General features: G+C 43.9%; 1 protein-coding gene across 2 annotated transcripts in view; it reads left to right on the plus strand.

The window, feature by feature from the left end:
- Positions 1 to 24,340, plus strand: part of DGKD (diacylglycerol kinase delta) — a 104,287-nt gene that overhangs the window by 12,050 nt on the left and 67,897 nt on the right. Inside the window, exons 1-3 of one of the 2 annotated variants that reach the window (XM_053655196.1) lie at positions 12,745 to 12,870; positions 14,866 to 14,976; positions 16,628 to 16,708. In XM_053655196.1, coding sequence (XP_053511171.1) covers positions 12,844 to 12,870; positions 14,866 to 14,976; positions 16,628 to 16,708 — 219 coding nt within the window. In that variant the 5' untranslated portion in view covers positions 12,745 to 12,843. Of the gene's footprint in view, positions 1 to 12,744; positions 12,871 to 14,865; positions 14,977 to 16,627; positions 16,709 to 24,340 lie in introns of those variants that run through there. The other variant, XM_037143906.2, reaches the window with a different exon arrangement.

Raw genomic sequence — 24,340 nt, forward strand, 5'->3', positions numbered from 1 at the left:
GGGTAGGAGCTAGTGAGGGAACTCTGTAGTAGTGGACCGCTATTGTTTTGAGAGTTTAAGAAGTGACACCTGACCTGATCCAGGTTGAAAAGGTCACTCTTCCAGGTTGAAAATGTCACTCTGTCTGTGTTGTGGCTGCTTGAGTGGGTGCTGGCTGGCTCACATGGTAAAAGACAATGGCAGCCTGGGCCAGGGTTGTGGTGGAGAGACTTTGTTGGATTTGACATGAGAACTCAGTGATAGTCTTGGTGTGGGTGTTGGGGGAGAGGATGCTTGTGGTTCTAATGAGGAGCTGGGTAATGGAGCTCTTCTCTGAGACGATGAGCTGTGGTTGAGGACCACTGAGGACCACCTCAGGGGGGTTGCTCTCACGGAGCTCCGCTGCCTGGTGTCCTGGATCCTGTTATGCTCAACTACCCCAGCTTTACAGATGAGGGACATAAGCTTGGAGCAGGGAGGCACCTTGCCAGTGTGCCGTGAAGTTGCCCAAGTCTTGTAGATAGATTCCAGGTGGCACCTCTTCCTAGTGTATCCTACCCAGTCGCTGCCCAGTTGTGTGTGGTTCCGCTGAATCTGAGTGAGAGCAATGGGACTGGAAGAGGGCCTGGTCAGGCTCTGGGGTAGAAGGGGCTCAGGAAGTGGGCAGAGGAGGAGCCATCAGAGAAGGAGGGAGGAGAGGGAGGGATGGGAGGAAGGTGAGCTGCCTGATCCCAGCACCCAGAGCTCCATCCTTACTTTTGTATTTCCTTCTGGACTCTTTCTAGATGTGTTTAATTTAGTTGAAATGAAACTATGCAAGTTTTCACTATTATGTTATAAGCATTCCTCCATGTTATCAAAACCTCTTTATTCTTATTCTTTATAATGTTTGCACCAGTCTGTGAAGACTGTCTTTGCAAGGAAAGCTCTTTTTCAATTTTTATTATGAAAAATGTTAAAATAACAGTGCAGTGTACACCTGATATACCCACTACCAAAGAGATTCAGTAATTAATGTGTTGCCAACTATACCTTATCTATATGTATTGAATGTAATAATGTTCAACTATAATAATTTGCTAAACTTTTTGAAGGTGATTTGTAAGTATCGCGACAATGTACTTCTAAATAGCTCAGCATGCATCTCCCAAAAATGACATTTTCCTGTATGCCATTACTACAACTAAACTCTGAAAATTAAGGACTCTTAAAAATAAGGACATTTCCTATATAGTATTATTATACCTAAAATGTTAATTGTAATTTTCTAATTCCTAATATCCACATCATTTTTAGATTTCCCCAGCGGAACCAAAAATGCTTTTTATAGCTTCCCTTTCAGGAACCTCGTACCTATCAGGTTTCATGCATTGTAATTGGTGGTTGTATCTCTTTAGTCTCAACCCGGTACTGCTCCCCGCCCCCCAACTTTCTCCCTGTCCTCCCCACTAGGGCACTGACTTTCTGAAGAGACAGGCGAGTTGTCTTGTAAAATCTGTTTCTGGATTTGTCTGATTATTTCATCTATGTTTGCTGTAAACTTAAAGTGAGAGGTTTGAAGACTTGGTTATATTTGAAGACTACCTAGACTTGGGAGTTCTCTGTCCTGTCCCCTATACTGTGCTACCATTTGGTAATGTGGAGATCTTTCCGTTGGAAGTGTGCATTTCCAATCTCTTTGAATTAGGAAGTAATCTGTGCGGTGATTCCTGGGCACTGTGAAAATCCCCTTTTCTCCAACATTCACACATGGCATTTGCCCAAATCCATTTTACTGAGAGAGCTGGCAAAATGGAGGTCCCCACCATCTCCTTTCTTTCTTTTTTTCCACATTTATCTGTTAGTATTTTTCTGGAAATCCTTCCATTTCACCTAGGGAAGGACTACATTTCTTCCTAAAAAGGGAGGGTAATTGCCAGTTTTCCGGTTAACTGCCAATTTTTCAAAGCAAGGATTTGGTAAAATAGTCATTCCAGTGGAGGCAAATCAATCAATCTCTCTCTCTCTCTCTCTCTCTCTCTCTCTCTCTCTCTCTCGGAAGGGAGGGTGCCATTGTGGACTCATGACTGGTTTTATTCAGTGGTTTACTCTCAGTAACAGTCATTCTTTTTGATGCTCACATTGTCCCCATTTCCCCAGAAGAGCCCCCTCAATCTCGCTCTTTGGTCTTTGAGCGCTTGCTCATTGTGACAGTCTGTTTTTTAATCTCTGGGTGGAGACCAGAGGGGGGGTTGTGAGGCAGAGGGGACAGTTTGCGTCCTGTGTGGCTGAGGTGGCTGGCCCGGGCTCACGTGGGACGCAGCCCTTCTCTCTCCTGTGCCCTGGACAAGCAGTGCCCTGTGAGTTCAGCACATCCAACTTGCAGCTCTTCACTTTCCTTTTTTGGTTTGTATTAAAGTGAGTTGGAAAGCTTCTGTCTTCTCTATCTCTGATTTTTGCATCTCCATTTATTTTATATTCCTTTGAGGTTGCTCTTAGCACTATTGGTTGGACAGCCTCTCCCTTCACTTCCAGCTTTTCTCTGTGTTTCCTCCTCCCGGCCCTAGTCTCTATCCTGTGAGCATCTCTGTTTGGCTTGGCTTTGTACACCCCCAAAGACGTTTTCCACAGTGCACATTCTCTCCATTAGCAACCCCCCCCCCCCAGATTCTAATTCAGCTTTAGTGTGGTGGCTTTTGCTCCTTTTCTAATCATGGCCTGTATCTTAGCTTTTATCTTGTAATTTCACCTGGTCTCATTTTGGTTGTCCCTGTACTTTAAAATATATAAATTAAAACTTTTTAAAGATTATGTATTTATTTCTAGAGAGAGGGGAAGGGAGAGAGAAAGAGAGGGAGAGAAACATCAGTGTGTGGTTGCGTCTTACACGCCTCTTACGGGAAACCCTTTGGTTCTCAGGGCAGCACTCAGTCCGCTGAGTCACACCAGCCAGGGTAATTTTTTAATGGAAGCAGTAATCTTCCTGTAATCTTACAAGAAGCACTTGTTTTCTAAAATGATCTTCTGTTTTCTGTAATAATTCATTTCAGATTTCTGTATGTGCTTTATGGTGTGTCTCCAACCTCTCACTTTTTTGTTTTGATTTATTGATCCTTGAATGGTGTTTGCTAGTCTGTGGGTTTGAACTGCCATTAGCTGGACCGCCCCTGCTATGGGCAGGTTTCCCTGCTTCTTTGGTCTGAATGGTGGGGTTGTTTTGGGTCATCTGCCACCCACTTATGGCTGTCTCTGTTCTTCTGCATCTAAAGGTAAAGGGTACATGGGTTGGTGGATTTCCTCAGCCCAGTTCTTCTGGCTCCATGAAGGTAAGGTACACACACCCCAGGCTCTAGGATGAACAGGGATTTGTCCTCGTGGCAAGTTGGGAGGGCCACTCTCTTTTTCTTTTTTTTAAATTTACCATTTTAACCATTGTAATTGTTCAGTGCCATTTTAGCAATATGTGCAACCATCACCACCACTGTTTAGTTCCAGATCTTTTTATTCCCCACCTGGAAACCTCTTCCCCATTCAGCAGTCACTCCCCACTCCCTACTCTGCCCCAGTCCCTGGCAACCACCAATCTGCTTTCAGTCTCTGTGGATTTGTCTGTCCTGGACATTTCATAGAAATGGAGTCATACAATATGTGTCCTTTTGTGTCTGGCATCTTTTGTTAGCATACTGTTTTCAAGGTCCATCTATGTTGTAGCATGGGTCAGTGCTTCATTCCTTTTTTATGGTCAAATAATATTCTACTGTATAGGTATAATAATATTCCACTGTTTTTTTTGTTTTGTTTTGTTTTTTTATCTTTAGAGGGGAAGGGAAGGAGAGAGGGAGAGAAACATCAGTGTATGGTTGCCTTTCATGCATCCCCTGCTGGGAACTGTCCTGCAGGGACCCAGCCTGCAACCCCGGTATGTGCCCTGACTGGGAATCGAACCGCGATTGTCCGGTTCGCAGGCCCGCGCTCAATCCACTGAGCTATACCAGCCAGGGCTCCACTGTATTTTATCTGTTCATTTGTTGATGTATCTAAAGTGCTTCTGTTCTTTGGCTCTTGTGAATAGGGCTGCTGTGAACAAGTTATTTGAATATCTGCTTTGAGTTCTCTTGGGTATATGCCCAGGGAGTAGAATTACTGGGTAATTCTGTGTTTAACTTATTGAGGAAGTTCCAACTGTTTCCCGCAGTGGCTGCACCACATTACAGCAGTGTTCGAGTGTTCCAGTTTCTCCACACTTTGCTAACACTCGTCTTCTGTTACTGTTATTATATCATTAATATTATTATTACTGTCCCGATGGGTGTGAAGTGGTATCTCATGCTATTTATTGATTTGCATTTCCTTAATGACTAATGGTGATGAGCATCTGTTCATGTGCTCATTGGCCATTTGTATGTTGTCTTTGCAGCAATGTCTATTCTAGTCCGTTGCCCATTTTTACAGTGGGTTATTTTTTTTGTTGAGTTGTAAGAATTCTTTATATATTCTAGATACTAGACCCTTAGCATATATATCACTTGCAAATATTTTCTTTTATTCTGTGGGTTGTCTTTCACTCTCTTGATAAACAAAAGTTTTAAATTTTGATGAAGTCCAGTTTATATACTTTCTTTCTTTTTTTTAAAATTGTGCTTTTGGTATCATATTTAAGAAATCATTGCCACATCCTTCAAGATTTACACCTATGTTTCTTTTAAGAGTTTTATTGTTATAGCACTTACTTATACTTTGTCTTTGATCCATTTTGAGTTAATTTTTGTATTTTGCATGTGAATACCCTCTTTGTTGAAGAGGGCCACTTTTTTTTCAGCTGGGTTCTGTCTCTCAGACCAGCTAATGAGGTTCAGGGTTGGTTGATAATCTTGACCGTTTTGGAGTGGACTCAATAGAGTTCATAAAGTGATTTTCAATACAATCAGTCTTGTGTATGGTTATGAGACATTTACATATTAAATAGTCTAAAAGAAAATACCTGCATTTCAGAATTTTTACTGCCTTAGGCATTTCACATTTGAGAGTGTGGACTTGATTCAGTTCTTCATGTTTTGGAAAAATTTGAAATAAATACCACATTAAACCCATTTCCATGTGATAGTTTTTGGTTTTGATTTCCTTGATAAACGTGAACTGGTACTCAAGAAGCTGAGCAAAAAGCAAGTCTGGGAAATGGGTCTTTATCCTCTTTCTGTGGTGGCTGAAAGTTTGCAAATGCTTGTACTTTAGGAAGGCAAGTAAAACCCAGGTTTGTCAAGACTGAGGTATGCATCTTTTTGTCTAAGTGTTTTTTTTTAAATATTTTATTTATTTATCTTTAGAGGGAAAGGGAAGGAGAGAGGGAGAGAAACATCAATGTATGGTTGCCTTTCGTGCATCCCCTGCTGGGAACTGGCCTGCAACCCAGGAATGTGCCCTGACTGGGAATCGAACCGCGATTGTCTGGTTCGCAGGCCCCCGCTCAATCCACTGAGCTACACCAGCCAGGGCTGTCTAAGTGTATTTGTGTATTTTTATCTAACCAGTATTGCATGAGCTTGAATTTTGCTGCTTATAGAAATTCTTTGCCTTCTTCAGCCTGAGGCAGCACATATGGGTATAACCATTTGTGAAAGTGATTTGATGACGTGGATGAAAAAATTCCAAGGAAGTACTTACTCTTGACCCAGTAATTCCTCCAATGGGATCCAATCCTGAGGAAATAATCTTAAATGTGAAAAGCATAATGGACACTAGGTTTATTGCAACATTAAATATAAAAAGTCACAAACCTGGGAATACTCCAGGTGAAGGCCCAGTGAGGCAGTGACAATAGGCTGACTGACCCCTGTCGTGTCCTGGTCCTGCACTGACACCAGGCAGGGTGGTCTGACTCCACCTTCGAGACTGCGTGAGGCCACGTGACAGTTGCCATGACGAGGTAGGTGGCTGAGGCTCCCAGCAGCCCCAGGCCGCACAGCTGGGGAGTGGTGGAGTGAGATGCCCGCTCTTGTGCCTAATGCAGCGTGCAGGTGACTGAGGAAGGTAGTAACGGGGACAGCACTTTGAGACGTTGGGCAAACAGAGTGGCACTGTGTTACGGAATGCCGTTAGGTTGTGGGCAAAGCACGGTGTGCGGGGAGGAAGACAGAAGAAATGTCCAACTGATATCACGGGTTGTGCTGGTGGTGCAGTTTAGATTATTTTTATTTCTGTTTTCCTACATTTTCTAAAGTGGGCATTGCTATTTTATACAAAACAAAAACATGGCCTGCTGCCCTCGAATTGAAGATCACTGATGGTAAGAGTGGCGTGGTGATGTGATGGTTTAGGATGCTGGGCTCTAGTAGCAGAAGACGGAGAGGAGCCCCCCTCAGTCTCTTCTCTGGAATGCCCTAAGCCCCGGTTGAAACGGTCCCAAATGTCCGATCAAAACAGTAAGTTCGAGGAGCCAGATACAAAAGGGCGTGACATTGGCTTTAATTTCATAGCATCCTAATATATGTGTACGTTCTATGGCATATCTTAGCTATGTTCTCCTTTGTCCCAACTTTTTACTCCCATTTTGAAAATAAATTTATTTAAGCACAGGATTCAAGGTTTGGTATAAATAAAGATATATTTTAAACTGACACTGAAGCTATTCGATGTGTGAAGCATTGTCAGTTTCTTAGATATGTACGTAATTATTCAGGGTACTTAAGCATTTCAATAGATGAAGTAGAAATAGGTTATAGAGCAACAAAACACAAAAATGCTGATCTGGTCACAACATACTGTTTGTAAAAGAAGCTAATTAAATAATTTGTATGTTCTATAACCCATTTTTTAAAAGATTTTATTTATTTATCTTTAGAGGGGAAGGGAAGGAGAGAGGGAGAGAATATCAGTGTATGGTTGATAGTCCCCTGCTGGGAACTGGCCTGCAACCCAGGCATGTGCCCTGACTGGAAATTGAACTGCGATCGTGTGGTTTGCAGACCCATGCTCAATCTACTGAGCTACACCAGCCAGGGCTATAACCCATTTTTTTTATACACTAAAAACACACTGGAAGGATCTTGAGTGTTCTCAAGCAGAGAACAGGGGCCTGGACTTGGGCTGCTTAATGATGGACTTGTTCCTGTTTCCACCTACTGTCTGAAAATGGGCAGGAGACCCTGGGCCGAGTGGGTGCCCAGGGTGGCAGACGATGATGGCTACGGTTCTGCCTCACATTTGTGCATCACTCTGCTGTGTGTGAGCCGTTCCTCCCTCTGTACAGCACCCCCTTGGGTGGGATGGAGCTCAGGGAACTGGGGTGAAGGCAGCAGCTGCTTCCAGCCCAAGTAGTTACAGCTTTAGGACTTGCATTCAAGTCGTGGTGTGTGTCATTCACTTCTGAGTTACCCACGCACCCTGTCTGTACCTTGTAATGGAAATTTCCCAACTTACTCAAAGGTAGGGAGAGGAGTCGAATTATTCACCCAGGCTAAACAGTCATCAGTGCATCGTGCCTTTCTTGTTTTATCTGACCCCACTCCCAGCCCTACTTTTTTCTGGTATTTAAAGAAAATTCTTATGGTACTTTTTGCTTTGTAAAAGTATTCCTCTACCAGCGTGCAATTTCCTTAAAGGTCAAGGGTCCTGTCTCTTTCATCATCATATTCCCAGCAGTGCTGGCACTTAAGTGTTCCATAAATATTTGTTGAAACAAAGAGCGCATTTCATCCCACCATCCGTAGGGAGGTAGATTTTACTGTGCAGGCTCACAGAAGCCCGGAGACTTTGGTGCTTTAACCAAACCACTGTGTGTGTACTTGCGACATTGCTTCCACTGCTGGTGGCCTGGGTTGGCCTACTTTGTGTGCAGTGGACATTGGTTGTGTCTTGACCCACGCACACTTGTCTGTATGTTCACCCCAGGAAAGTGGGAGGGTTAGTTATGACTGTAGTTAGTCTTGTTTAACTTGTAAAAACCAAAACAATTAAAAATTTCCCTCAAGTGTACGTTTGTTTTTCTTTTTTTTTCACTTGATCATGAAGCTTAGAGAGAGTTGAAACCAGACAGACCTGGGTTTGAAGCCCATCTCTATCCCTTCTCTATTGCTATAGGTCCTTTCTGGTCCTCAGTTTCTTCATACGTGAAGTGGGGTGGCCACTCTTCTCAGGATGGTGAAGATTAAATGAAGTACTGATGGTAATGAAGTTCCTGGTACAGTGTAGGCCCTCCACGAATGTGGACCCAGTCTTTCCTCTCCTTGCCCATGTTTCTGTGACGTGGGAATGCTTACCATGCCTCCCTCAGGAAGGGTGTGTGTGGGTGAAGTGGGGTCCTCTGTGGAAAGCCCTTAAGCCCTGGGAGAGCAGCATCAGTGATCAGAGTGGCCATTGATGGTGACTGAGCTGAGCTAACTCAGCCAACCCCCCTTTATTGGACAGGAATGCATTTAACAGGTCGATGACACCAGTAGAGCCCAGATTGTTTCTGCTTTGCTACCCTGTGGCTTCAGCATGGCTGCCACAGCTTGAGAACAGCAACTACATTCAAGGCAAGAAGGAAGGAGGAGTTGAAGCCATGTGATTCCACAAGTTAGTGAAGCAACTCCCCTACCTCCTAGTCCCAGCAAGGTCCAGGCTCCTTGACCAAGACTGAATCGTGTGGCCAGGATGGGGACAGTGGGATTGGGATGGTGATGGCTGGTTACATTTGGTACAACCAGCCCACTCAGAATTGAGACCCTGGTAGCCAAGAGGAGAGAGAGGCAGTTGGCCTTTCCACAGTGAAAGAAGTGCCCCCTGGTTTGGGGAAGGTGGCTGTGGACTCTGAATGAAGGGCAGATCTAGGAGCAGCTCTTTGGGGGATTACATTTTGGGCTATTTTTAAGCTTTTTGCTTGTCCTTCCTCATACAGTGGGGACAGGAATTGAGACATCTCCCTTCCTCTCAGTGACAGAGGGGCTTTGGGATATGGTAGCTTTAATCTTGGTGGCACTGCATTGAAGGAGGTGAACCAATTGGGAGAACGGAAACTGCGTTCATGTGATTGACAAGACAGAAAGGCAGTCCTTTTCCTATGGGTTATTGTTTGGGTCTTCAGGAAAAACCTCACATGGATGAGTCAGATGGGCAGCACCTGCTGTAGGGCCTGGCTCTGCCCCTCGGTGGTTACCCAGGTGCTGTGGTCTGCGCTCTCCTGCTGGTCGTTGGTGCCATGAAGACACTAATATGTGCAACATTCGCTTGTGGCCCTAGGTGTGCAACCTTCCTCAGCTTTTGGTAGGCTGTGATGAGACCAGGGGCAGGGAGGTTGTCAGTAAGTTGCAGCAGTGTGAATCAGGACGAACTAGTGGGGTGGTGTTTTGAGTAGATGAAGGAAGTTACCTTTGCTTAATTGAATTAAATCACATTTATCAGTGGACCTTTATGCTGGTTTCTTTTGCCAGCAAATATTTTTGATCTGGCTGTCCAGGTCTTCTGTTACTGGCCATGTGGCCTTGCACCAGTTAGTTAATTCTTCTGCCACTCTGAGCCCTGTCCCCCTTTCCTAATCTGAAAATTGAGAATATTACTAAAAATTTCCAAAGTTGGTATGAGGATTAAAAGGTAAAAATGGCTGATATGAATATAGTAGGTGTAATGGGTACTCAGTGTTTAAAATAACCTGTAGTTCTTTGAATGTGTTGTAGCTGCTTTGTGAACACATTATTTTTTATTCTCTCTTTATGAATTATGGTATTCATAAACCATAAACCATAGCAGAAGGTTTGAGATAAGAGTAAGGAGGCCTGACATTTCTTTTGTGGTCTGTTATTAGCTCTTTAACCTTGAACACATTACTCAGTCCCTTGGTAACCCGTTTTCTTATTTGTGAATTGGAATAATAGTGTCTATCTTGTAGACCACAAGTGTGTGTTTTATTAAGACGGCAAATAGATCTGAAAATGCTCATGAAAAGTGCAATGCAAATTTAAGGTAATAAGTTTTTCTAGCTTCTTTCCACTGAAACATTTTAGTAGTCCTTTTGTATATTAACTTTTTTATGCTAATATCCCTGCTTGTTAAAAATTTGTGAAAAGGATTTTATGTATTCATTTTTAGAGAGAGAAGGGAAAGGAGGGAGAAAGACAGGGAAAGAAACAGCTATTAATTGCCTCTCTCATGCCCTCGATTGGGGGCCCAGCCCACAACCCAGGCATGTGCCCTGACTGGGAATCGAAGCGACCTTATGGTTAGAAAGCCAGCACTCAATCCACTGAGCCACACCAGCCAGGCTGTTTTTTAAATCCTTTTTGAGAAACTTTTCCGAGACCCAAAGTCTTAAAGAAATTCTTCTGTATCATTTGCTGAAACTTAACTTTTGCTCTTCGCATTGGGTCTCTCATGTGCCTGGAAGCAGCTTTTGTCTGTGGTGTGTGAGGAAAGGGACCCTTGCATTTTCTTCTTGCATGGCTGTGTTTCAGCCCTGTTCATGGACTTGGCTGGCTCTCTGCTGCCCTAGCCTGCAACACTACTGCTGTTACATGTCTTGGTTTCAGATCTGTTTCCGGGCTATCTTTGATCCCCAAATTCTACTCGTAGTGACCTGCCCCAAGGAGCAGCCCAGGGCTCGTGCAGGTGTGTGGCTGCGATGCTGGTAGTGCTGAGCGAGGAGCCCTCCCAGGGTCCCCCAGTGGGGTTGATGTCTGCACCTCAGTACAGGGGATACTCTGCAGCCGACAAAAACATGTTTACCAATATGGAAGGGTGCTGACAGCACAGCATGGCAGAAGAAATAGGAAGTTAAAAGTACAGTGCGTACAGCCTGGCCCCGTGTTTATGAAAAGTTAACATGCCAGTGGAGAAAAACAACTCCTTCAGTGCACTTCAACCTGGCTTTCCCCTGGGCCAGGCTGAGAGTCTGCGCTGGCAGGTCCTCCTGGCTCTGCCCAGTTCCACTCACAACCTCGCAGCTGTGTTTGACACCCTCCGGGTCTTCCCAGTGCTTTGATCTGCTCCCTGCTTTTCTGCTCACTCTCATCCTCCTCTTCGACTCCCGCCTCCTCTGTACGTTGATGTTGGTATCCTTGGGCTCCTGGTTGGGTCCCTAGGCCTCCTCCCATTCTCTCCTTTCTTTGTAAGGGACTACCTTGAAGCCTCTCCCCAGTTAAACTTTCACTTATTCCCCTCCAGTGTGTGTCTGCAGCTTGCTCTCCACTCAGCTCACCCAGTGTCCTCAAGGCCCTCAGAGCCAGGATGTCCAGAACGAAGCTGACTCCTCCCCCTTGAGGCCCCATGGAGTCATCCTTGGTTCCGGGCCTGCCTCCTGGCTTCTGTCAGTGTTGTCTTCCCTGACACGAAGGCCTGTGTCATGTCCCCTTCCTCTCGGGTACTCATCGTTGCTGGCTGCCCTTTTGTAAGAGCTTTTGGAGTGTTCTTCCTGCCTCCAGGTTTCACCCCCTCCCTCTTTGCTCCACACTGCAGCCAAAATCATTTCTGAAGTGTACATTGGAGACACCACCCCTTGACCTGTGACTCACAGGCCTGGCTGTCAGTGCTCTGGGCCGGGCCCCCACCTTGCTGGCCCTCTCGGGCTCTCTTTAGGCTCTGATGGTTTCATGCCCTCCGCCTGGTCTGCTCAGACCCCTGCTTACCTTCTGAGACCTGCTCTCTGATGCCTTCCCTCTCGGGAAGGTGGAGGGATGGCTCCCTTCTTGATGCCCATGTCCTCCACCCTCCCCTGGTCTGAGCTGTCCCCATAGTCCTCAGAGTCAGTGCTGGGGCTATACTGTAACTAAAGGGGGACTGATGAGGGAAGGGGCTCCTATTGCCTTTCCCAAGAGGGGCATCTGCACCCCATGACTGGGCCCCTACAGCCCCTTGGAGACAGGGCCTTGTGGGCAGGTGGGTTTGACCAGGGCTCACAGGGCCTGTTTTCGCCTTTCTCTGTCCCTTTGTTGACTCCTCTTTTCAGGGCATTTCCAGAGGTGCCTTCCTCAGTTCTTTGTTCCTGAGATTCCTCTGCAGCAGATGACTCTGAGGTCTCTCTTGTGGCTGGGCCCACATCTTTCTGCGTAGTGGGTGGCTGTGGCACCCAGGGCCACACTTAGACTCAGGCCGAGCACTCTAGTGCCTTTCACCCCTGGACCCAGCTGGAGGATTTGCTTCCTCTCTGGAGGTTTGCCAGTGCTCACATTCTCACTTGCTGTTATTCTCAGTGCCTGTGTGTGTTGCAAATCTACTCTTTCTTGTCCCTGGTGGTAATAAAGGTGCCCTCTTTGACAGCGTTGGCCCTCTTGTTTGTGCAAAGAATGTGATAGGTCGATTCTGAGAGCCTGGCCGCCCAGCGTGCACTGAGTGAGCTGCGCTTGAGATCTGGGTGTCTGACTCTGGCTCTCTGCTCTGCAGGTTGTAAGGAGGAGGCTCGCCAGCCGAGCAGTGTTTCCTGTGGGTGCTGGTTACAGGCTGCCTGATGCAAAACATAGCACATTATTCAGATGTGTTTTTTTCTTGACCACTTTTAGTTCATGGCTTTTGACTGAGTGTTTAAAAATATTCTGCAACATATCTATAGTATTTCATGAGCAGTGAATCAGAAGAAATGCTGTTTCTGAGAAAGCTTCAAAGAAATGCTGCCTTTATCTCTTCTCCAGCCTTTTCCGCTGAAACCCGCCAGTCTTTTTTCTGGGCGTGCGTGTTCTATAAATAGAACAGCAGCTCCCCTTGGGTAGCCCACGATCAGCTGTCATCCGCCTTACGAAAGATGTGTGTGTGTGTGGTGGATCGTGTTTTAATTTTGCTTTTTTAATGTGTGACATGTGGAGCAGGAGACGCAAGGGAAAATGCTCCTAGCATTTATCCTTTAAAGATAAGTTATAACTTTTCTGGGTCTGTGCTTGTTGGTTTTGTTGCCTTTTTTAAAAAAAAATTGCATTTGGGGAAGAGATGGAAGCAATTCCTTCCCCTGCAGAGGTAAGGAAGACACATGGGTGAGGAGAAGTACCTGCGTGGGTGAGGAGAGGTGCCTGCGCCTGAGAGCGGGTTCTGTGGGTCAAGAAAAAAGGCTCTCCTGCGGTGGGGTGCAGGCACCTGGGGCCCTGTGCTGCTGTGTGCAGACAGGCCAGCCTGCGTCTTTGAAGGGCACACTGAAATGAGCATCACCATGTACACCTGGGTCTGCAGAGAAGGCTGGGAGGCAGCCCGGGAGTTTCTCCCGAGTACAGACTTGTTTCTCTCTGGAGCTCCTGGGATCGCCCTGGGTCTGGTTCAGCACATTTCCCCACACTTTGGAAAGCCAGGCCTTTGTTCAGTAAGGATGTAGGTTTCAGGCTCTCTGACTGTAGTTCGGTGTGTCTTTTCTCTTGACCACTGGGTGATGTTGTGTTCCTCTCTTCTGGCGCCATTACTTGGGAGAGCAGGTGGGCAACCTCCTCATGCGTGAAGGTACAGGTGTACATCACTGAGTGAGTAGGTGGGGCCCTCAGTAATTTCTTCCTGGGTCAGTTCTCTCGGGGGTCGGACAGCACTGCTGTTTGTACTGCTAGGCTGGCCCCACAGCCCAGCTTCCATCACCCCTGGCCTGTGGTGGGAGCCAGCATGTGCTGAGGGGGCTCACAGAGGGGCGTTGGAGTGGGGGGTTGGAGAGGAGCATGCTGTCTGCATTCCCAGGACACCCTGGACTGCCGTGCCACTGAGGTGAGGGCTCTGTTGCACGGCAACTGTGGGTGGTGTGTGGGGGGCAGGGGCTTTCTTTGGCATCCTTCTGTGGGGGCAGGTAACAACACTGCTCCCTCTCTGGTAAGGAAGGACCAGATGACCGGTGTTCTGCCCTTGCCTTCTGGTGCATTTGGGTGATGGGAGAGATCTGTGTCTGGTTTTGTCTTATGTCATCTCAAGTGGTCACTGATACCCAAGTGCTTCGTATAGATACTTTGAAGAAAAGTCACTTAAGGTGCAAAGCTATATGGGATTGGATAACTAAATAGAAGCATCTCTGAACCAATATTCCTGTCCTTTAACAGAATTTTTATACATTCTGCCTCCATTCTGTGATGAGACGCTGTGTATAACAGATGTTTCTCTTAGGTGGGATAAAATATACTCTGCAGATGCTGAGAACAGGCTCTTGTTTCGTGCATCTTGCCTATTAGTTTTGACTATGTTAGTGGCTCCAAGTGGCTCCACGTGTCAATGACCAAGCCCTGTTCCTGGAGCATGTAACTTCGAGGTGGTCCACGGGGCTCCCTCGGCCTGTTAGGTGGCCAGCACACCGGATGCAGTGTGAGGGGAAACAGCTCTAGGAAAGGCCATGCCCCACTTTTTCATTGAGACCACCTGAGTGGACAGCTGTCCACCCCTTGCTTCTCTTACCACAACTTCTGTTTTGCGGTGGACTGATCAGATTTACTAGATGAGATGAGTTTTGGTGACTGTGGCTATCCTCTTCTCTCTCACAGTGTGGACAGACGCATGTCCCTGTGAATGGGGTGAGGGCTGAGTGGGGTGCAGGCCCGGAGCTGTGCTGAACCCCACAGCAACCTACGTTGACAGTTTTGGCATTAGGATCCTGAGAAATGGCAGGAGGCCTGAGAATATGGAGACGGGGCCAAGAATAGCTGAAAAATACCAAATGCTGAAGTTGGAGAATGTACTGGCCCTGGGCCGCTTGCTGTGGTCCTTCTAGCCTGTCCCTTTCTGCTGCTCCCCTGGGCATCCAGGGCACACCTTGGCCTCTGAAACCCCCACCACTCAGGCATGCCATTGCCCCGCAGAGAATTGTGTTAGCCCTCCCTTGGCAGCGTGCTTGGCCTGTCCATAGGTCAAGGTCTGGGGAGAGTGTGAGAAATATTTCTGTTAGGCTGTTACTAGTGAGAGATGTGAATGCACCAGACCGTCAGTGCAGTTTGGGTGGACGAACACAGGGGTCTGTGGAAACATGTGCTCATGAGTTCATTTCTGTGCTTTCAGACCGTCATCAAAGAGGGGATGCTGACCAAACAGAACAATTCATTCCAGAGGTCCAAAAGGAGATACTTTAAGCTGCGAGGGCGAACACTGTACTATGCAAAGACCGCAAAGGTGAGGTGCAGTGCTGGGAACTTCATGGGAGGAGAGACATCTGGGGTCCTGCCAGGGAGATTTGGGTGCTGGGTCCTCATCTGGGGGACACCTTTGATTCTTAAAGCTGTTTTTTCTAGAGTCTCCTGATACTCCAGGGTAGTAGGTTTTATCTGTCTCAAGGCACGTTTTAGTGCTTATAAACATTTATTTTAATCAATTTTTTAAATGTAGTGTGTCACCAGTGGAAAAGGAGAGAACGTCCCAGAAATAGCCATATTATATAGCTGGATATCTTTCTCGTAGAAAGATCAGGGGTTACAGGCTTATACATCTCTTATTATGGAGTACAGTGTCTTTTTAAAAACCATTTTATTGAGGTTTAATTGGCATACAAAAAGCTATAGATATTTAATATATATAACCTGATGAGTTTGGAAATAAGTATACCTCTGTGAAACTAATGAAAAGTATTTTTGAAAACTGGGCTTATTGGTGTGTGAACAGCAGTTCTTCATCACTGGGCTTTCTGGCCGGGACCCTTCCTTCTGGGTGCCATCTTGCCCGGGAGACAGAAGCTGGAATCACCAGGCACACGTTTCGTGAGAGAGGAGGGAGGAGCCTGTGGCAGGCACGAAGTTACCGCTGCGTTTAAACGAACGTGGTCTTCCACATCTCAAACACCTGTGTGCTCGCAAAGCTAGTTTTTGGTATTCTCAACACCAGTATTTTTGTATCAGTATTGCTGTCAATACTTCTATTTTGGTGTTAAGAAAAATCTGGAATCTGAATCATTTGCATTTTGAGATGTATCCCTAGAGAGGCAGTGGGTTAAACTTTGAAACTGAACAGAGCAACTTGTTTAGAAAGGGCTGTGACCATATTCCTCACTTAAAAACCCCCCACAAACCCTTATAGTTATTTTAGTTCTATGGGGGTTGGAGAGGTTACTCAAAAGGCTGAGTCTCTTTTCTGAGTTACTAGTATTTCCTCCAGCGGTTCCCTATGGAGTCCTCCCAGAGGGTCCAGTAAGGTTCACAGGAGGAGGGGAATGTGAGGGGGGACTTCGGGGAGAGGAAGGAAAATGGTGGGAATTCCCAAGCCTAATTTCCAGCCCTTCATACGGAGCCTCTCTTTCTCCAGGACTAGATTCCTTTACTTTGCTCCCTCATTTTCTTTCACAGCCAGATTTCTTCTCTGTGGATTGGTCTCTCTTCCCCTAAAATCACTTATTTTAGTGGGGACCTTTCTTCCAAATGTGCTTCTTGGAGAAGCTGAAGCCAGGACAGAGGGTCTTCAGTCCTGACCCCTGTTCTCCCAGGTGGACCTCATCTGAGGGCATATTTCACATTTGAAAGTGAGACACTGGTGTTGCGGAAAATAAATACAGAATCGCAGTATTATTATTATTATTTATTTTCTCTACCAGTGCAATCACTCATGACCTCCCTGGATTAAAAAAAAATCACAGAGCCCTACCTCTGGCTTGTTGGGGGGGGTGCAGCCAGTGTTTGTTTTGTCCCCAAGCCTCCACTTTCAGGGCCTGGGCCTCTGTGGGCACTGCCTGGGGTTGAGGACAGTGGTGAGCAGCATTGGGCCAGGGCCTGGGAACATGTCTGCCTAGGGGGTTCTGGAGCCTCACCCTGGCTGTGGCCCCTGTGTCTCTCCCCAGTCAATCATATTTGATGAGGTGGACCTGACAGATGCCAGCGTGGCTGAATCCAGCACCAAAAACGTCAACAACAGTTTTACGGTAAGACTCTGGGCGCACACTTTTTGTGGTTCTTCATCATATCTGGTTTTCCTTTTTAATTTGAACAAGCATGTGAGCAGTTTGGACTTCTTTGTCCTTTTTGCTCTGATGGAAATGATTCCTGGTAGATTTAGAATTTAATGCTGAAAATAATACTGCGGTTGGAGAATAACTGAGAATTTGGCACATGTAAGCACAAAAAGAACAGGAGGGTCCAAATGAAATGTATTAACATGTTGTTTACATTTCTGTACAGTCTTTCACAGAGGTTTGTTTTTTTTATGATTTTAGTACAAAATTTGGAAAATACAGAAACGTATGTTGAAGCAATTAAAAAATAGCCATAATTAGGCCACCTCAAAACATATAATTGATATTTTGATGTATTTCTTTTCCTTTTAAACTGGCCGCACCCCCATTTATAAAAGCGCTGTGCTTTCTGCAGAAGTTCTAAGTGCATACAATCATGCGACCTCCCTACCCAGAGGTAGCAACTGTGCGCTTCAGTGTTTTCTGTATTTCTAAGTAACTGTCTCTTTACCCACATCTACCATGAGATCATAGTGATCCTTTTGTGTTGACAATTTTTTTCCTCTTAACAGTTTATGGTGATCATTTTCCCATGTTGATTGATCTGAATTTCCTTCATATTTTTTAATGGCTATATAGCATTTCTTGTATGACTTTAATTTTGGCTTCAGGGGCTGACTTTAGAACCTACTTGTGTAAGGTGTGACTCCAGTATTAGGAATGGAGTATTTAAATATTGTTTTCTTTATATTATTCAGCTATCTCATCTAGGAATAAAATATCCCTGTTTTAAAAAAATTCTTTTGTAACAGTCAAGGTGGGTAATTTTCTTTGTGTTTAGGATCTGACATTTTTGGGTTAGTATTAGTTCCAGATACTTTCAGTTTTTGTTTTATTTACTTAATGATGGTTCGATTATTGGTGTTGCTGATACTAATAGGATTTCCCTTCCTCCATTTAAATTTTTACTTTATGTTGATGTAACTAACTGCTCTTGGTTTTGCTTTGTGGCTTATCAAATTAGCTTTTCTTGATGGTTTCTCTTATTTTACTCTTCATTTACGTGGAATATTTTCAACTTTTTTTGCATGAATTTTATTGTTTTTGTAGTGGCTGGGAGAGACATGCAAATGATTATTCTTTGATTTGTGGCTTTTAGTGGTTTTAATAAGAATGGGTGTTGAATTTCACAGGAGTGTTTTGAGCATTAACTTAGATGACCAATTTGGTTTTGGGTATTTGTATTTTGTATTTAGAATTTTCTGGTCCATGTGTATGGTTTTCTTTAGTGTGGAAAAGAAGCCTTGGTTGTGTTTTGATTTCAGGTGAAATAGCCCCATAAAATTCATTTAGTAACTTGTTATGATTTTGTATGTCCTGGAACATTTGATGTAGCTTTAGAATTGTTTGTTTTGGAAAGTTTGAGAGAACTTACTTTAAATTATCTGTCACAAAGACTTTTTGGGGAGGTAAGTCTATGGATAAGCCTGAAAGATTTATTTTTGTTTTTTTGACTTGAGCTTTTTCACTTTTTGAGTCTGTTTTTGTAACTCCTTTCCCACTTGTTTCACACCTGCACATTTAGTAGCATGTATTGTTTGTACTTTAAGCATTTAGACCCACCTTTGTTTGCATTTCTAATTTTATTTATGTAGCATTTCTAATTTTATTTGTGTAGCTTTGTTTTTCTTGTCTTTTTTTTTTTTAAAGATTTTATTTATTTATCTTTAGAGGGGAAGGGAAGGAGAGAGGGAGAGAAATATCAATGTATGGTTGCCTCTTGTGAGTCCCCTGATGGGAACTGGCCTACAACCCAGGCATGTGCCCTGACTGGGAATCGAACCGTGATCCTTTGCTTCACAGGCCCGTGCTCAATCCACTGAGCTGCACCAGCCAGGGCTCTTGTCAAACTTCTTAAGCATCCCTTTAAAAGAGAGAGAGAGAGAGAGAGAGAGAGAGAGAACCAGTTCTTGGATTATTGATCTATTCCATTTATTTGCTACTAACTCAGTTTTTGCTTTATATTTGTTGTCATTTTTCTGTTTTTCATAACTTTTCTTTTGAAAGATTTATTTATTTATTTTTAGAGAGAGGGGAAGGGAACAAGAGAGAAACATCACTGTGTGGTTGCCTCTCATGTGGCCCCTACTAGGGACCTGACCCGCAACCCAGGCGTGTGCCCTGACTGGGAATCAAATTGGCGACCCTTTGGTTTGCAGGCTGGTGCTCAGTCCACTGAGTCACACCAGCCAGGGCCCACCAAATACGTTTTATAAAATACAATTTTTAACTTTCTTTAAGAATGAGCTTTTTCTCATATCTTATAATATCCTTCAAAATCTTACTTATATTACATAGTATTCCATCACATAATGTATAAGTTTATGCAGTCTCTTCATTACACCTTTGATTATTTTCTATCATAAATAATATTGTAATGTATACTTGCACACAGATGCTTTTACGCATTTCTGAGTATTTCTATAGTATAAATTCTTAGAATGGGATTTTAAAATTTTGGGTATTTTATTTATTTATTTTTAGAGAGAGGGGAAGGGAAAGAGAAAGAGTAGGAGAGAAACATCAGTGTATGGTTGCCTCTCATGTGTCCCCCACTGGGGACCCGGCCCGTGACCCAGGCATGTGTCCTGACCGGGAATCAAACTGGCAACCCTTTGCTTCACAGGTCTGTGCTCAATCCACTGAGCCACCCCAGCCAGGACAGAATGGGATTTTATTTGAGGTAGAAAATAGAAACTTTTAAAAGTCTTTTGAAAAATAATCTAGGTACTGATACATGGTAAACCTTGGATGAGACTTGAAACTATTATGCTGAGTGAAAGAAGCCATGCGCGAATGGCCACATAGTTTATGATTGCATTTATATGAAATGTTCACAGTGGGCAAATCTGTAAAGACAGGAAGTAGATTAGTGGTTTTGAGGGGCTGAGAAGGAAGAAGGCGTGCCTGCTAAACTGTGCAGGTTTTTTTGTTTTGGGGGTTTTTTTTGAGGGCGACAAAATGTTCTAAAATTAGATATGGGTGATGGTTGTACAACTTTGTGAATGTGATAAAAACCACTGAATTGTATACTTTAAAGGGGTGAATTGTATAGGAATTCTGCCTCAATAAAAATATGGAAAAATAGTGTGGGCCTTTGGGACTACACAAGTTACTACGGAGCCTTGTCAGCCTGACCTGAGTGAACCCTGACTTGTGTCTCAACTCTGTGGGAAAACGTGTTCCGAGGGCCCAGCACTTGGCTTCCAGGTGTAGGGCCTGTTCTGTACTGGGGAAGCCTCTGCACCTCCAGGCCTGTCGCTAGTCCTGCATGATGCCCAGCCCTTGGGGCAGAGGCACCGCTTCTTCCCTGCTTATTTTCTATTTTGCCAGTGCTCTAAAACCACCGTTTCTTTTGAGGGTGTGATGAAAGGACAAGGGAAAGATTGACACTGAGGCTCCCCGAAACATTCAAGATAAGGAGGCTCCTTGCCTGAGTAATCTGTGATGGCGTCGGGGACAGGACATGAGTGGGGAGTACTTGGTGCCCTGACCCCCAGTCATGCTTCTGTAGAGTCAGGAAGTTTCAGGCCCTGGGGCTGTCGGTGATAGAGATATTTTCTTTGCTTAAAATTCACACTCACTGATCTGTCCCATTTCCCTTCCCCTGAGGCATTTACCGTCTGACCTCTGGACCTGTCACCACACAGCCAACTGTAGGAGTCTCAGTGTAGGTGGCTGTCTCTTCACTCAGGTCTGCCTGCCCTCCTGGAAGGTGGCGCCCTGCTCAGGGAGTGAGTGCTGAATGAATGAATGAATGAATTTACCCAGAAGCTTCTGCACTCCCAGGAATATCTCATTTGGTTTTCCAGCTATTCCTTTAGTGATTTCTCAACTCTTCAACTTCTACTAATGTTGCATACCTGATACAGCCAGTCAGTGGAAGCTGCTGTTACCATGGATCAGCCAACAGATGGGAACCTTTTATAGCTGTAGAAGCATGAGTACATTTGCTCCACGTTAGAAGAGACTCCATTTTTATTCCTTTCCAAAATGGCCAGAGAACTGTGCCATGAAGAAGTAAATAAGGAGCCTTGGGACAAGAAACTTCTAAGGGAGATAGATAGCTGGGTGGAGCTCCTTGGGGAAGAGGAGAGGTTTTGAGACAGGCTTGATGGAAGAAGTGGCATAGCGGATCTCCTGTAACTGGACAGGGTCCACCTACCTCCCTGCCATTTAAGAACAGAGTGAGCTGTGCCAAAGCTAAAGACACAAATGGTCTTTAGATCCCTGATGGGCAGGGCAGTGGCAGCAGGTGCCTTTGGGAGGTAGGAGTAGAGCCTGGAGTAGAGCCGACAGTGGGGCCACCCCCTTCCAGGGCCAAAACCACAGCAGAGTGCCCAGAAAAGGGCGACTTGCCAGCTTCATGTCCCTGCCTCTACAGTTATGTGGAGTTGTATGCTTCCGATGATTAAACATGTTAACATGAATCTGTGAAAACTGAAAGACTTTTGGTATGTTATTGCCAAATTGCCCTTAGAAATATCAGCAAGGCTTCATGAAAGTGCTTTTTTCCTGTCCTTTAACAAACCATGTGTTCACATTTTAGAATAGCTTTGCCACTTCGTTAGTCTAAAAGTGGTAATTTGTTTCTTCAGCAATCAAAGTGAGGTCAGACATTTCTCAGAGTCCACTGCATTTGTGTTTCTCTTTATGAATTGGTTTTTTCATGTGTTTTCAGGTAGTTAAGCGCTGTACTTGTGGGGCTCAAAGTTACCTCTCACTGCCCTCGTGGGCTGTAATGTTTTAGTGCTTTGTCTTTGTCTTCTTTTTAGATGAGATTTCCCAGACTAATAAGTGGGCTGAAGTTACTAGGTAAAATGTTTTTCATTATTTCACACTTTTTAAAATTATTTTCAGCTTTAGGATCACAATATTTACAGTTTGTGCTGAAGGTATATTTTTACTACCATAACTTTTTAAAGGAGTTTGTTTTCCTGAAACTATATATTTTAAATAAATTTTGAAATTGAAATATGACCTCCATACCAAAAAGTACGTAAGTAGGAGTGCAGACAGGCTTGTTGTGTAACCAGCATGCCCAGAACCTCTCCGACGCATCACCGCTGTCCTGACTTCTGCTGCTGTGGGTGAGTGTCAACTAGTCTAGGTACTTCATGTCCATAGACTCCTAATGTATATTATTTTGTGTCTGTTTCTGATGTATTTCCTGATCTAATGTCACTTGGGGGATCTTTCTAGTTGTGTGGTTACTCATTTCTAGCTTAATTCTACTGTGATTAGAGAACATAACTCTGTGATTCTAATCTTTTGAGATTATCAAGACTTTATGACCTGTTGGTTTTTATAAATGTTCCATGTGCATTCGAGCAGAACTTGGATTAGATAGTTCTTTATGCAGTTGATTAGGACACAGTGAGGTCATTTTTCTTAAATCTTTTATAATCTGCTGATTTATTTTCTGCTTGTCCTATTAGTTATTGAGTGAGATTTATTTAAACTGTGAATCTCCTACTGTGATTGTGAACTTAACCTATTTTTTGTTTTCAGTTTGTTAATTTTGCTTTATATATTTGGAGGGTTTTATTCAGTCCATACAGATTTAGAATTATTTTATATTCTTACTACATTCACCCTTTTATTATGCAGTAACTTTCATTATCAACCTTCGTGTTTTTTGCTTTAGAGTTTATTTTGATGTTATTATAGCTACAATAGCTTTATTTTGGCTAGTAATTACATTATAAGTAATGATATATTAGTAAGTAAATAGAAAGTAAAATTTTCTATTTTACTTTCAACACTTTTGTTGTTTTTGTTTAAAGTGTGATTCTTTTAAACATGGTTTTAATATTATCTGTTGTATGTTTAATTGGATTATGTCTTCAACTGGATTATATTTAAACCTATACTTAGTTTATTTTTTCTGTTTTTTTAAAAAATATTTTATTGATTATGTTATTATAGTTGTCCCATTTTTTCCCCTTTATTCCCCTCTACCCTTGCACCTGGCCTCCTACCAACACTCCACTATCTTAGATCATGACCATGGGTCATACATATAAGTCCTTTGGCTTCTACATTTCCCATTCTATTCTTAACTTCCCCTGTCTATTTTGTACCTACTGTTTATGCTTCTTATTTCCTGTACCTTTTCTCCCATTCTTCCCCCACCCCGATAACCCTCCATGTGATCTCCATTTCTGTGATTCTATTCCTGTTCTAGTAGTTTGCTTAGTTTGTTTTTGTAGTTGTTTTTGTTTTTAGGTTCAGTTTATGATAGTTGTGAGTTAATTGTCATTTTACTGTTCACATTTTTTAAACTGTTCACATTTTAATTATTTTTTAAAAATATTTTATTTATTTATTTTTTAGAGAGAAGGGAAGGGGGAGAGAGAGGGAGAGAAACATCACTGTGTGGTTGCCTCTCACGTATCCCCTACTGGGGACCTGGCCTGCAACCCAGGCTTGTGCCCTGACTGGGAATTGAACTGGTGATCCTTTGGTTCACAGGCTGGTGCTCAATCAATCCACTGAGCTACAACAGCCAGGGCTACTCTTCACATTTTTCGTCATCTTGTTTTCTTAGATAAGTCCCTTTAACATTTAATATAATAAAGGCTGGGTGATGATGAACTCCTTTAACTTGACCTTATTTGAGAAGCACTTTATCTGCTCTTCCATTCTAAATGATAGCTTTGCTGGATAAAGTAATCTTGGATGTAGGTCCTTGCCTTTCATGACTCGGAATACTTCTTCCCAGCCCCTTCTTGCCTGCAGGGATTCTTTTGAGAAATCACCTGACAGTCTTATGGGAACTCCTTTGTAGGCAACTGTCTCCTTTTCTCTTGCTGCTTTTAAGATTCTCTCCGTATGTTTCATCTTGGCTAATGTAATTGTTATGTGCTTTGGTGTGTACTTCCTTGGGTCCAACTTCTTTGGGACTCTCTGAGCTTCCTGGACTTCCTGGAAGTCTATTTCTGTTGCTAGATTGGGGAAGTTCTCCATAATTTTTTCAAATAAGTTTTCCATTTCTTACTCTTCCTCTTCTCCTTCTGGTACCTTTATGATTGGATGTTGGAACATTTAAAGTTGTCCCGGAGGTTCCTAATCCTCTCCTCATTTTTTTGAATTCTTGTTCCTTCATTCTGTTCCTGTTGAATGTTTATTTCTTCCTTCTGGTCCAAGTCATTGATTTGAGACTCAGTTTCGTTCCCTTCATTGTTGGTTCCCTGTACATTTTCCTTTATTTCACTTTTCACAACCATCACTTTCCTCCATTTTGCGACCATACTCAACCATTTCTATGAGCATTGTGATTACCTGTGTTTTGAACTGTGTACGTGTTAGGTTGGCTGTCCCTTCATTGCTTAATTGTATTTTTTCTGTAGCTTTGATCTGTTCTTTTGGTTGGGCCATTTTTTTTTTTTTTTTTTTTGTCTCAGTACACCTGTTACACAGTAAGGGGCTGAGCCTTAGGTGTTCACCAGGGCAGGGCAACCCACGTCACTGTGTTGTGACACTGTCTGTCGGGGAGGGGTCTGAGAGGGAAGCCTCTTGATGAAAGTATCTTTATTTCAC

Source organism: Artibeus jamaicensis, unplaced genomic scaffold (genome assembly GCF_021234435.1).
Source record: "Artibeus jamaicensis isolate MK-2021 breed Jamaican fruit bat unplaced genomic scaffold, CSHL_Jam_final contig_944, whole genome shotgun sequence".
Lineage (NCBI taxonomy): Eukaryota > Metazoa > Chordata > Mammalia > Chiroptera > Phyllostomidae > Artibeus > Artibeus jamaicensis.